The sequence below is a fragment of the Dromaius novaehollandiae genome, chromosome 1 (genome assembly GCF_036370855.1).
Source record: "Dromaius novaehollandiae isolate bDroNov1 chromosome 1, bDroNov1.hap1, whole genome shotgun sequence".
In the NCBI taxonomy this organism is placed as follows: Eukaryota; Metazoa; Chordata; class Aves; order Casuariiformes; family Dromaiidae; genus Dromaius; species Dromaius novaehollandiae.
In genome coordinates this window covers 57,022,481-57,036,782 of record NC_088098.1, presented here as the reverse complement: position 1 = coordinate 57,036,782, position 14,302 = coordinate 57,022,481, and the positions used below count along the sequence as shown (strand labels likewise).

The 14,302-nt window shown below is 38.9% G+C and overlaps 1 protein-coding gene and 1 long non-coding RNA gene across 3 annotated transcripts in view; one reads left to right on the top strand and one right to left on the bottom strand.

The window, feature by feature from the left end:
* The window catches only part of POLR3B (RNA polymerase III subunit B), an 84,390-nt gene extending 70,713 nt beyond the window's left edge, over positions 1-13,677 (top strand). The window contains exons 26-28 of the mRNA XM_026117953.2: positions 1,963-2,076; positions 7,876-8,049; positions 13,120-13,677. Coding sequence (XP_025973738.1) covers positions 1,963-2,076; positions 7,876-8,049; positions 13,120-13,249 — 418 coding nt within the window. The 3' untranslated portion in view covers positions 13,250-13,677. The remainder of the gene's footprint in view (positions 1-1,962; positions 2,077-7,875; positions 8,050-13,119) is intronic.
* Positions 3,711-7,913, bottom strand: LOC112993935 (uncharacterized). 2 transcript variants are annotated; one of them, XR_003261816.2, is made up of 3 exons: positions 7,849-7,913; positions 7,086-7,210; positions 3,711-5,076 (listed from the first exon to the last, which is right to left on the bottom strand). It is a non-coding gene; the product is annotated as an uncharacterized LOC112993935 (long non-coding RNA). The 2 variants fall into 2 exon arrangements; XR_010389581.1 differs by lacking the exon at positions 3,711-5,076 and adding an exon at positions 6,111-6,267.
* Positions 13,678-14,302: the final 625 nt, after the last annotated feature.

Here is a 14,302-nt window from a genome sequence, read left to right as displayed (position 1 = left end):
ATGTAGTTCTTCGTTTTAGGAATTACTGGTATTTGCATGACTGTAATGTGTGAATTGCTCTTGTAAAATGTATCAAAATCTCACAACTTCTGCTCCATGAAAAAAAAAAAGCATAATCAAGGTTTTCTTTCTGAGATTTTAAGTAATGTCAAGTTTCTGTTGGTAGTAATTTTTATGTACACTTACAATCAGATTAACGTTTTCATATTGACTATAAGAGGACTGTAAAATATGAATTTGGAGGCAGGTGTCTGTTCCTTGGGAATATTTTGTGTGTGCTTTTTTTTTTTTTTTTTTGCTTTTTTTTTTTTCTTCCACTGATTACACAATGATTCAGTCTGGCATAATACTCTAATCTGCAAACTTCCTGCTGTGTTGATCAGACTGGCTTCTGAGACACGGAGTTCAAAGAACGTAAGATAGTTCAGGAACAGGAAAAGGCCATATGGCTCCACATGCCTGCCCTTCCAAAATGTATCTTAATCCTACCTTCCTGCTATTTTTATTATCCTCCCAGTCCCCTTTTTCTCTATGAACAAGCTTAGGTCTCTCTTGTACTTCTTTTATACTTTTTATTTTAATTGCTTTCCCTACTAACTTGTTCCATATGTTGTTTATCTTTTTGTTTAATAGATACAATTTTATTTTCCCTATCCACTCCATATTCCATAAATTTTATATGAACTCTCCTTGTGGAAACACTTTTTGTTGATATATTATGGTAATTTTTAACAAATTTGACTAATCCCCTTTCCTTGGGAGAATAAAATCATGTTGCTAAAATCCCCCTTTTCCCCGCCCCTAAACTTAAACTTTGGCATACCCTATCTGGAGACTTTGCTTCAGGATAGTGGTAGTCAGAAAAGTATTTTTGCAATAAAATTTCATATGCTTGATTTATTTGTTATGAAATGTGAAGGTAAATATGTGTGAAAGTTTGCAAATTCCAAACGTCTAGTTATATTTTATTATTTATGTAGATACGCAGCTTTTAGAATAACACTACATCATGTCAGTAATGACTGAATGGGACGCGCAATTCTGTTGTCTCCTGCTTTTTACATTGCACATATTTTTTTAAAATAAATCAAGAACAGTGCTGAGTTTGGCTGTATTCAATCTGGTATTTCTTAGTAAGTGCTGAAGGTGGTAGCTGGGAAATGACTGAGTGCTTTCAACTGTTGGTTTCTGATCTTCAGATGCTAATACTGTTCTTAAAGTTGGGGGGTTTTGAAACACAGAAATCTTTAGCCATTACTCCAGCTCCTAGAATGAAGTAAGACCTTCCCATATGGGTTACAGATACTCTTGAGCTGATACAACTAGGTAAACATGGTTCTTGAGAGCTCTCCCTCCCCTTTTCCTTTTCCTCCTTCTCTTTACCCCTGTTAGGCTGAGCCCCCAGTGCCTGCCCAGGCAAAGGTTTTTGTCTTGTGGGTACAGCTGCTGAGCAGGCCGCCCACCTGCGACAGTCCTTGTGCTGTGCTTCAGCACTGCAGGGGCCTGCGCCAATGTGCCACCAGTCTGGGTCTTCTGTTATGCTTCGAAGTGGTGTGTAGGGTGAATTAGCAGATGTGATTTGAGACGCTTCCGAGTCTCAAACATTTACAGTGTTTACGATCTTTAACAGTTGCTGATGACACCGTTGAAACACCCGTGTACAGACAGAGAGGGGACTGAAGTGGTACCTGCATGTATAGCAGTGTGTCTGCACAGCATGTGATAAATTCCTTGCTCATTCCTTGCAAGGGTGGATATAGCAGTACGTGATGTGGGAAGTACCAGTCTTCTGTTCAGAAGGGTTCTCTGTAGGGGTTTCAAACTAATTGCCCTGAAAACCCAAATGCTTTTTGCCAAGAACCCATATTCCCAGATTGTTTCAAATTTTTCCTGTCCACACTTTCTTCTCCCTTAAGGTAAATAAATGCTAATTGTAAATATTGGTTTTTTTAATTCCTTCAGGGAGCCTTTGGAAGCATATATCTATTTTGGTCCTGTGTATTACCAGAAACTAAAGCACATGGTATTGGATAAAATGCATGCAAGAGCTCGAGGACCCAGGGCAGTGCTTACCAGGTATTGTTATAGACTAAGTGCAAAGTACTCAGTGTACACTGAGAAGTGTGCTCAACAGGCAGAGGGGTACAAACCAAAGTTTGTTTACCTTTTGATACTTGAAACAAAATGCTGTTAGCTTTTAATACACTGTTAAAGAGCAAAAGCTCTCACAGTAGACTGTGGTAAGAGATTGTTCTGTTAGTAGTTGTTAAAAATGTCACCTATTGATTCATATATGCTCTGGCCCTCTCCTGTCAAATTGCTCATTATCATAGGTGTTTTAGGAGGATTTTTTTTTTCCTTTAACAGTAGTACTTTTACAAAATCAGGGATGAGTAAGAAGAAAAACTTCCTTTTAATATTTCAGCATCCTTTGGTACTGATCAGTTAATGTGGCCCATGCCTTCACCTGTTAAGGCAGAGCAAATTCATTGGCTCCAGTATACTGCAAACAAACATTAAAATGACGTGTGTCCATGGTATACTTGCACTTTGCCATGCAAACTCTTCCATTCAACTCTCAAAACCTGATTTTCTGAAGGAGCTTTAGAATCGTATGTGTCAGTCCACAGTTCTCATCCAGTTCTATTCAGGAGAATTGCCCTTTCACACTAATAAAGTGCAAAATTTACACAGAAGGCAACAATAAATCTCCATTTTTATTTACCCAGTTAAAGATATATCCTCAGTTCCTTCAGAGTCGTGATCATTGCACGAAGCCTAAACTTGGCTTTCGTCTTCAGTGAAAAGGTTGATTAACAGGTTAATCTTTTCTGGTGTCAAATTCTGAAGTCAAGCTGGTATTCTCATAAGTAAGATATATACTCCTGGAGGTGTTACCCCTGTCTCTGGACCTTTGAGGCATCTGAAATGTTCTGCTTTCATTGATGTTACTTACCTTTTCTCCTTAAAGCCAGAACAGCTTCTTGGCTGTTAGCTCTATGGTTGCTTGCGCTGTTGTGCTAAATTGCCGACATTCCTGGCTCACAAGAAAGAGTTCAGTGGCATAGACTTTGCTTTAAGGAGGCTTCTAGTGGATCACTTTGTCTCCCTCTCTCCATCACAGTGGGATTATTTGCATTATCTCTAAATCTTGCCAAAAACTCAGTTGGCAGTTGGTCTTGAATATTCTGTCAAAGTTTATTCTAAATTTCCTTTGCTTGTTGTTCTGGACTATCATGTACACCTGCTGCATGGTAGTACTCTTCTTTTTGACTCGTTCATGTAAATTTATGATCGGTACCTTTTGTACTGCATTTGACATGTATGCACAAGATCATGTCTATCTTGTCCTTCCCTATAATAAGCATGATTTATATTATTAACTTTTCTTCAAATCATAATTTACTTTTTATGCCTCTGTGGTCCTGTTTCGATCCACTTCTCTTGCCTCGTCTGCCTGTATAACAAGTTAGAAAGGCTGTTCTCCTTAACAGGTGTAGTTTCCAGTTTTGTTGGTGCAGTATTAGAGAATGGAGGGACAGTGCCAGTATCTGCTGTACCTAGTAGAGAAGTATCTTTCCTCGTTTACTTTCCATTGCATATTTCCTATGTCCTTTGGTTTTCAAACCACATGTTTTCTCTAGGATAGACTGAAGTTGTCTCACACTTTCCAAGGAAGTAAATACTAATCAATGGTTGAACTGGGAGAGAAAGCATAAGAAGTTTTTGTAATTCTTGTCTGGACTTTTCCACCAACAACATTAAGAAGAACGAGCATAGCACAACCATCATTTCTCTACCACAGCTGCTTGCCAATTTCAAAAATAAATGATGGTCCCAGTTAACTGGCTGACTGCTCCATTTTTTGTTCTTCGATGTGTTAGTCACAGTATTGGCCCTTCCTATGAAAATGAAAACTTGCCATCTCAGCTAACAGTGCACACGGTTTAATAGAGCTGCTAGCTTATCCAAATGTCTTGGATCTGCTTTCATATTGCCTCCCCAGCTTCTTTTCAACTGCTAAGAACTGTTGAATTTAAATGAAACCTAAATCCCAAGTCAAGGTAATGCTAGTATGTAAAGGTGAAGGTGGTATGATTTCTCCCACCCTGTACTTTCTTTAAATTCTTTGTTCCAGTCAGTAGCATCATACTTGGTAGCCAGGGCTCTTTATTTGACTTTGAGGAAAGCTAGTGGATGTTTAATTTATGATGCCTCCTGACTAGTCTTTTAGGAATTTTCTTTTTTCTTCCTCAGCTAATTAAACTTTTGTTACTGCCATTGCCTCTTCTGAGAGCGTCTGCTTTGCCAGCTTTCATATTCACTATTGTTTTATCATCTAGCACACTTCCTGGAGAGTAGATTGTCTTTAACAGTTTTTTTGCTTTTAAAAGTAACCCTGTAACAACTTCCACTGTGGGATTTAGCAGTTACTGTCTTGAAATGCACTTTTTTATATATCAAGTGTACTTTACCTAACAGAGCAAAGCTATCTTTCAGTCTGGAATGAGGCAGAAGACTTGAGTTCCTCGAACAGCGCTGATTCTAAATGTTGTTCTGATTAAAACAAGACTTCGTAGTATTGGAAAGCAGCATTCTGTCAAAACAGTCAAAAATGACCAGGATGTCACCCTCTGAACTGGCGTTTGTTGAATAGAATGCAGTACTTAATTTTATTTTGCCATGAGTAGTCCATAATTGATTTAAAACTTGTTTCTATATATGATGTTGCCCAGATCTACAGTCCTGCTAAATCTTTTTAATAAGTAAACTACTTTTAGTTTTCCTTACTGGAGATCAATATAAGCTCTTCTGTTTGTTCTCTGCATACGTAGCTACTGCAATGGTTGTTGTCAGAATTGCCACCTGCATGTCTTTTGAGCTTATTAGATGTGCCAGCTCCTATTGTACTATGAAGAAGTAATGTGGTGATTCTGGTTAGGGCTCTCTGTGCCCTGGGACTGTGGGAGCATAGTTCTTCTTTCTTCTGTCACACAGAGCTTTGCTAGGTAGCATCCCACCTTTTGGAGATCAGCGTTTCAGCCAAAGACTCTTTGGAGCTTAGCTACTGGCTTTCTGTAACAAGCACAAAGGAGTTCTGTTGAGTCTTACAAGGATTGCTCTTACTCATGGGGGCAGACTATATTTCCCTTCACTGGCCAGTGAAACAAGGAACAAGGACATAAGCTCAACCCACTGTTCTTCCAGAAAATGCAGCATTAGTGCCAATAAATTCTTAATGTGCTTAAAATCACTGAAGTTAATTGTTTTATTCTTTTTCTAAACGCAACAGTTAAATAGTATCAGTATCACATGGCCTTAGTTTTTTATGTAAAGAAGCAGTTTGTTTTGTTTAGCATTCAAGAATTTTAAGATCTTTTTATCTTTTTTTTTTTTTTTGAAATATGAAAAATATCTGGGTTCTAAGATGTTCCCAATCTTATTTTCAAGACTGTATGTTTTTTTGTCTTCAGTGCATTATGTTTAGAAAAAAAGAATGGAAGTAGTTGCCCAGGGCAACAGCTACAGTGTATGTGTGTATAGAGGAAAAGGGAAAACACAAATGCTGTATAAATACTGTTTTAACATTTTAAACAATCTTTGGAGTGAGGAATTTTCAAACTCATGTGAGCTGGCCAAAAGTTCCATAGACTTAGGGATCATAAGACAGCATCTTTTCAAAGGCCTAACCTCAATATTGAAATTTTTGATGCCTTAGAAAACTACTTTTGGGGGAAGGAGGGTTTTTCTTTTCTTTTTTTTTTCTTTTTTTTTTTTTTAAGGGAGGTCATTTTGACACTTAGTGGGAGTTAAACACTTAAGAGCTGAAGGCTGATTTTTTTGTTCTTGTGGGTTTTTAATGGGATTTCAGCTGCTGTAGAAATGTTCATCCCGTATCTGTTGGAAGATCCATGGAATATCAACTTTTCAAGGGCTGGAGTCAAAAGCCCATATTTTTTCCAAGAGATCTTACTTTCCCTTGGCTGGATTGAAACTTTATTTGGGGGATCACATTTTTTAAGCTATTTTGGAATTTCATCTTATGGAACAGCACCCGGTGACACTTTCGAAAGCAGACTTGTGCATTTAATTAATATTACAGAAGTCAATTGGTCAAAGGAACTTGGGCACTTCTGACACTGCAGCAGATGCCTGTATCTTTGAAGGCCTCCAGTGCTTCTGCCTCTTGGGACTTCACAAGATAAACTGCATTCACCACAGAGTTAGTCCTTTAAAGCAATGTCTGACCAGTGACGATGCCATCACCTGTGTGGGGGAGGACTAGGGAGTTTAATCAGGATGTAAACAACTATCCATTCTCCCAACAGGGAGAAAAATAGAAGGTAACATGTATGAAAAGGGCTATTCGAACTACAAGCAGATTAGTTCCGTAGGTTCCATGGTTCCATAAGTTCCAATGTGGTCAGAGTAAAAAGAACTCTTCTTTCCCCCCAAAAATACAAATACAACTTGCATCTTCAGAAAGTCAGTTTGGCCTGGTGTATTTTTTTTTACACTTGTTACAAAAGATTATTAGATGTTGAAGGTTTTTAAAATCATGTTCTCTGTGAGTTGTAATAATTTGGCAAAACTTCAGTATATTTAGTAAGTTTAGCAAATATGGCAGTTTGAAATATTATAAACAAAATATGCTCTGAAAGCTATGGGTCAGGTCCATCCTTAGATACTCTAGGTGCTTTACACTGCTCTAGGTACCAAAACAGTACATAAACATTGGGCTTCACTGGCCAGTGAAGCCACTTACGATTACTATTATCAATTTTTATTTCTTCTCTCTGCTGTCATGCCTCAGTATATAAAGATTGAAGTATTTAATAAAGTGCATACAATATATTCATGCTTCAGGAATTTAAGATTTTTTTGTTTCATAGTTCACTTTGTAATATTTGCCACCTAAATATTGCTACACTGTCCTAGTACATGAGAGCAAAATGAATATTGGCTATACAACAAAGTCAAACAGCGGTGTGACAAGTAAGAATGTTAAAAGTTTTAACCTCGTGACCAGCGAAATCAAAAGATTGGCTTAAACAGTCATGATATTGTTAAAAAATAAATTGTACCTTGGCTTTTTATCTGAAAATCTTCAGTGTCTACTTAATTCCTTTGTTGACGTTTTCCTGTAGTACCATGAGGACAAGAAGTCTTTTCCAGACAAGGAAACGAGACTTTAATTTGTTTTGAGGACCTAGAGAACCAGAAAAGTTTACAACACTGAAATCAATCCGCTAACTGGTGAACAGACATTAAAAATATAAACTACATAAGTGTTATTTTTTAAAAAGTGTGTAGAACTTGAATAATGAATTAGTAATTGCACACTGGAAAAGGAAGCAATTACTCATGCTAACTGCTTGGGTTCTGCTTTGTTTTGGTACTCTCTCGCAGATCAGATATGGTCCCAGTTTATCAACTTCGTCTTACTCAGTTGCAGTTCAACTGAAAACATTCATTAACCACTGAATATTGTTTCATTTAGTTAGCAAGAGAATATGAATGTCTCATCAAAACAGAGTACTAAATCTGTATCCAGGTGTATGGTTACTAGATACAGTTGCATCCTTGGATACTCTTTTCTGTTTTCACTTATTCAGGTGTATTCTGTAACGTAGAGAGTTGTGGCCCTGACACTGCAGGTGTGACTCACAGAACTGCATCATACTGCTAGTGCAGGAGCAAAGATTTATTGCTTAAACTTGAATAATGTATTTGCAAGAGCAGCAACACTGGTTTGTGGATCATTCTCATCCATTGATACTATACTATTCCTACAATTTGAAGGAAGGTGTTCCTAGAATTGTAGAACAGATGTTCTGGAATACTTACTGTATTTTTCAAATCCTTGTTTCAAAGGCAGCCCACTGAAGGTCGATCCCGTGATGGTGGTTTACGTCTTGGAGAGATGGAACGAGATTGTTTAATAGGTTATGGAGCCAGCATGCTTTTACTGGAGAGACTGATGATTTCAAGTGACGCCTTTGAAGTGGACGTTTGTGGGCAGTGTGGCTTGCTGGGATACTCTGGCTGGTAAGTTGTCTAATTGTAATGCTTTTGGTAAATCATGGTGTCCCCTCCTCACTTTGTGTATGTGGCATGTTTCATATGTGTTCATACTTTCAAGAAAGCCCATGAATCTAAGCTGTGCAAAGCAAACTGACACAGAGTAAATGTGCCTCTGTTTTAATAGAACTGTGCCCTTGGTTATAGTGCTTCTCAGCTTCAAAGTGCTTTTCAGATACTAGTTAACAACCCCATGTACCTTAAGCCAAATCAGTGTCGAAATTCAAAAATGGTATTTGGGAAACTGGTGACTGGAGGCAGAGTTCTGTTATTAGTGTATTCCTTTTGGTCTGATTGAGCCTGAGACTGAGGTGAGTTCGTAGTTGATGGGCTAGGCATCTCTCCTGATACGGGGAACAGGTGTGTTCCGCAGTCAGCTATGCTCGTAGGAGAGGTTACCTCTGCTCTGCCTCTTGCCTCCCTTCCTGGCCCTGCAGGGGATTAGCAAATCCCTGGAACAGCCTGCTGGTGCTGCTTATAGGTAATATTCCCTAATCCACCTCAGGCAGAGTGAATCACGTCCATTTAAACTGCTCAGGTCACTGTGCCGATTTTGCCACGGCCCAGTTAAGTACCACTGCTGCAAATTGTTCCATCAGCATTTTGCTGGGGCTGTGACCTCTGTGAGAAGGGCAGTGATAAACAGCTGAGACCAGTAACTTTTTCTGGATTGTCCAGCTAACTCAATAATAAAGAATGCCCCAGGCCTGAAGTAAGGTGAGGTTTCAGCGGATGTGAGATGAAATCTGGACTTTCTGGTCTCAGTCAACTCCGAAGTATCAATAGCTCATTCTACAATTGTTGGCAGTTCAATAACACCAGCTAACACTAGGATGAACCTTTCTTTCCTAGAGGCTTAGCCATATCAGGTTGATGTGCCAGCTTAACTCAACTCACTGATTAAAACTGCCACAACTCTACTGGTGTAGAAACACCCCTAAATCAATGTGGGTGCATTAAATGGATGTAGCCTAAATTAATTACAAACCAGTTTACAGTATGTTTAATGTCTAAGATGGACGTGGATGAGTTTGTGTTAACATGCTCTGCTACACTGATCTAGCGCTGGAGTATGTGTATATGCATAAACTTTTGCAGATAAGTGCAGCCTTGCTCTGACTCCTTTTCAGACCACCTGGAAGCAGGCTGGCCCCAAACTGGGAGCTTAGTGGCGCTGCTTGATCTGGTGAGCGCTGCTCTCACAACAGATTCTTGCTATACTGCAGATCTCCATAATCAGAGTATATTCGAGATCATGACTGCCCTTCCTTATGAGTCCTTTCTCACTCAGGATGTGTCAATGTGAGCACAACACTGTTTTCACTGCAGTGACACAGCTTTTGGTCTGGGGCTGGCTGGTGTCCAGCAAACTAAAAACGCACTGCAGAGCAAACTTAACTAAAGCCTAGTCCTTTAAACTGGAGCTAATTGGTCTAGGGACAAAGGCTTGAGGCTGTATTTGTGTGGCAGGACAATGAAGAGAAACTCCTAGTTGCCAGTTGTAGGTAGCTACAGTATAGGTACAGTGAAGATTGATATCTACTAGTATTGTGTGTCACTAACCAAACTTAAAGCTTTTTGTTGATGCAAAAGACGTTATGTATGTATTTTTAAGTGGAACAGGTATCTTTGTAGGGATGTTCCACTTTTTATGAAAGATTTGGAGAAGAGTGTCTGTCTTTCCATGTTTTTCCTACTGTACTGTGAAGTTCAGCTTTTTTTTAATGCTTCTCCAGGATTTTTTCAAATTATTTTAGTCAGCAGTTCATGTACTTGGCTGCTAAGAGTTTACTCACTCTAGTTCTACCTCTCTTCTCCAGTCCTCCCACAAACTTTAACAGTCACTGTTTTCTGCACTAGAAACATGCAAGAAAACACGCTTTTCTAAACAGCAGACTTAGCTGTTACTTTGCAGAGTCTCTGCAACTGTGGTATGCCTCCACTGCATGGATACAGTTTGCTTCTTTGGGAACAAGATTTTCTTTTTCAATCTAAAATTTCTAGCTAAGAAAAAGACCTTCATGCACTAAGTTTTTCCGTGTATGCAGCAGCTCCTGTTTTTGTTTTAAAAAGGCTTTCTTTCCTCCTTGAAGAGAAGAACCAAGCCTACTAGATGCTCCACAGCTGCCTCTCCAAGCAGCGCTGTTGCCTCCACACTACTTCTGTGCGTGCCAGACATCCTGAATTCTTGATAGGTCTTCTCCAGTGCCACATAGATCTTTTGAACGCACTAGCAATCCATATGTATCCCACCAGTTAAAGGATATCTTTGCAAAACATTCTTGTAAGATTTGTAAGACTCGTGAAAGGGATAGGAATTTATAGGATACAAAGTTCTTGCAAGTTTTTTGAAGTTGACCTGGAGTGCCATGACTGAGGGAGGAAAAAAGCAGCAGTGTGAGCTCGTTATGAGTTACTCTAGTATTTGTGGCAGGGGAAAGACTAGAAAATTGGGAGGAGGAAGAGGAGAGAGAGATCCATTTATAAATACCTCAAAAGAACATTGTTTGAAACTTGCAGCATCTTGGATGCCAATATCAATGTATTAGGAGAGGCAGGAAATTGGGTTTTATTCACTTTGGTGCTTGGAGAGAGATTTTTCTGTGATACAGTGAAGTATGCAAGTTAAAAGTTGGGCCTATTTTCAGCTTATCGATGTAAAAGTGACAGCTAACCTTTCTGGCCTTGGTCAGATCCTTCTTCTGAAGTGCATGACTTCTGACCAAAAATAATGTATCCTGTTTGTATGCTGAGAGCAGCAGCAGTTCTGTTCCTTACGGAGCAGAAGTGCGGAGAGAAATAGGTAAACAAGTGGGTAAGCCGGGGAGAGTCAAGGCCTGCTCTGTATATCCTGCCACAGTTGGTGATTTTTAGTTAGACATTGTCCTACTTGCTTTTAGGCAATTTTTTTTTTTTTTGGAGTCCTGGTTTTCTTGATTGTGTATGCACTGTATGTAACAAGTGAGGCCTCTTTCTCATCTGAGTCTCTTACAGCTACTGCAATGCAAGTAATAGCTAATGGAAGTTGTCTGAAAGAAAGGGCATACCTTAAGTCAAACAAGCAACCACTCTGTGTAGAGCACTGCATTAAAAATACTCTCATGTAGATGTGGCTTAATTTTTTAACAAGTTCTTGGCTTTAAGAGCAGTTCTTAAAGATTTTCAGAGACCAGATGAGTGAGGGTACCTTGAAGAAAATTAGAAATTTGAAAATTAGAAATAGTACTAATTTTATTTTTACGGTGTTGTTCGTCAAAGTATTTCCTATTTTTGAAGTTTCTAACAAAGTTTAATCACTTTAAAAATAACTGTAAAAGAAACTTCTCTCAGACAGACATTCGTGCCAGACATTCATGCAATTTAATGCTGTGAAAAGCTGTCTGATGTGTAAGAATAATCAATAATAGGTAGTTTCAGCTAAGTGATATAATATGCTGTGTCTGTCATTAGCTGAAGGAAGTGGCCCTATAATGAGCGTCACAATAGAAACCAAGTCATTAGAGAAACTCAGAACTTCTAAACTGATCTTTTCAGTGATTCTGGCATTTATAAGACATTGCTGTGAGAAACCATTTAGTAACATATTGTTTAGTGACTAGCATTAAGGGCATTTGTCTGGGAGGAAGGGTTTATTTTCTTTAAGACAAGGATCTGCTGACAGGGTATGTTTTTCTGCAGGACAGTAGCAGCACATCTGTGTTGGGGCCTGGCATGGTTCTTCCACAGGGGAAGGGGACTGTTGTGGCAGCAATGGAACTTATCTCAGTAAAAATTACAATAAAAACTTAATGTGAGATATTATGGCAGATTCTTCCAACTTTCCTGTTGTACAAGGTGTTCAGTGGCAGGACTTCACTGAATGCAATGAGCAAGATTCGGTCTTTTTATGATGACAAGATGAGAGGTTAGTCAGATCCATGGAGTCTGAGCATTTTAAAATCTGCAGGCAGAAAATTGTTATCTCTGGTCCGGATTCAGCCCTGGTGCTGTTGTCTTTTCCTGTCCAGTTTAGTATCAAATCTAGGACCAGATGGAGTCCTTCAAGTATTTTAGTTTCTGTGATCTGTCTTTGACATTGACTCCTGATTTGCACCTATAGTACCTTAACCTTTCTGGGTGGTCACCCATCCAAGCACAATACTTTCCAAAACTGAGACAGGGAGTATACAGAAGAATGAGGAAAAAGGAAGGTGGAAAATTAACATTTGTAAGAAAGATTTTTAATTCCCTTTGTGTGTACATGGAGTAAGAAATCAAATAATTTAATGTAAGGAGTTGTTACTGCCAATGAATTTATGAGTCCCGGTACTAGAGAGATGGCTGAGTGACTAGCCACTCTGTTCCTTACATCATCAAATTTGTATCTATTTGACAAAGAAAACTCTCCCCCAGAATTCCAGGACTGTGTCATTATTTGAGTAAAGAGTGCAAAGAATATACGCTGAAGCAGTTTCACTGGTTTCCCATCTTGACTGAAGCTTTGACTGTTTGCACACAGGGACTTAAGGAGAGAGATGCCCCTTTCTGAGCTAGGAATATAAGGTGATTTGGGGCAGTATGGTAGTAACAAATGAAATTGCATATGAGAACAAAACAAATGTGATCTTTCTATCTTTATTCCTGCCTCTTTTTTTGACTTTGATACATAAAATGATACCTGGAACATTTAACTACATTTTCAGAATACTTAATTTTGTTCACCTCCTTTCTCTTGTTATACAATGCTGAATCTTGTGTTGGCACTTGTGGGTGGCAAAGGGGGACTCAGTCCTACTAACTGCTGAGCACTGATTCTCCTCCAAGAAAAGTGCAGGTTTAACATTAAGATCCTATTGACTTTGGTCAAATTATTTAAGGGCTTAAAGTTATGACTTGCTTAAGTGCTAAAATGTGTCTCAAGCACTCAGCGCCTTCTAGAACTGAGTCCAGTGTTTAAATGCAGGTGGACAAAGAAAGCAGTGAATGGCGGCAACTGTTCTTTTCTGCAGAGCTTCATTTATGCATCAACTCTGACCTTCTCTTGGTTTGTTTCCATAGGTGCCACTACTGCAAATCATCATGTCATGTGTCTTCTCTGCGCATACCTTATGCCTGTAAACTCTTATTCCAAGAACTGCAGTCAATGAACATCATACCTCGGCTAAAACTAGCCAAATATAATGAATGAGCAACACGAAAAAGAGGGAAAAAATACTTTAAAGAAGTTAAAATCCAGCATATGTAACTGGAAGATATTGTGGTGAATGTGAATAAAACCTGAGTGGGTAGAAGAGAGATTCAAGACACTTGTATGAAATCTTGCTTGCATCTTCTGCCTGTTTTAATTTGACAGGTGAGAGACTGTCAGCAAGAGCAATCTTGAAGCCTTGATTAGCCTGAGTAAACAGGATGTGTGGGCATTGTGGAATAAGGCTGTGGTCCAGCAAAGCACATGTATAACTTTCAAACATGTGACAACTCTATGCTTGGTTTCAATAAATGCTTTGCTGGACGGGGGCTTGAGCTGATCTTAAGTGCACATCTTACTCATATAGGTTAAAATTATGTTTTCCAGACCAGTGGAATATGGAAGACTAATAAATGTTTTAAATAATACTGCCTGAATGTATGTGTTGATGGCTGTATAAGAATGGTAAAGACTTCCTATGTCTAAAACATTTTCTTATTCCGTTCTAGAATACTTTCTAGATAACTTTAAATGGGTCATTTTGAGAGGGATTTGAATATGCAGGTGAAGGTGCATTTGTGTGAAAGCTGTGATGTGATAATAGTCAGTGCGCCTTCATCTGAACAGATGCTGTTTCCATGAAGTTCAAGAGAGGGTAACTACATGTGCACTAAATGCAGGGTACAGCTTACAGATAACCATTCAATTCCAATGGTGTGTAGTAGTTCTAGTAATATGCTGGCTCAAAGCCCTGAAAAGACAGGCTGCAAACACTACAGACACTGATGTACACTCTCCTAGGACTGAAGAGTTTTTTAAAATATGGGGCTAGACACAGCTTTAAAAATATACCATAAAGAACAACCAATCCTCCACTGACAGTGAAGCAGGCTTGAATGACCTTAAAGGATTTAGAAAGGGAACAGCTGAACTTTTTATGAGATATAAGGCCTAAAGCTAAAGCAGTGGATGAACTAAGAGTTCACTTAGTACTCTAAAGATCACTTGAGCACTTACTCAGCAAAGCATGCGGTTAACTCTTTAAGCACAGTA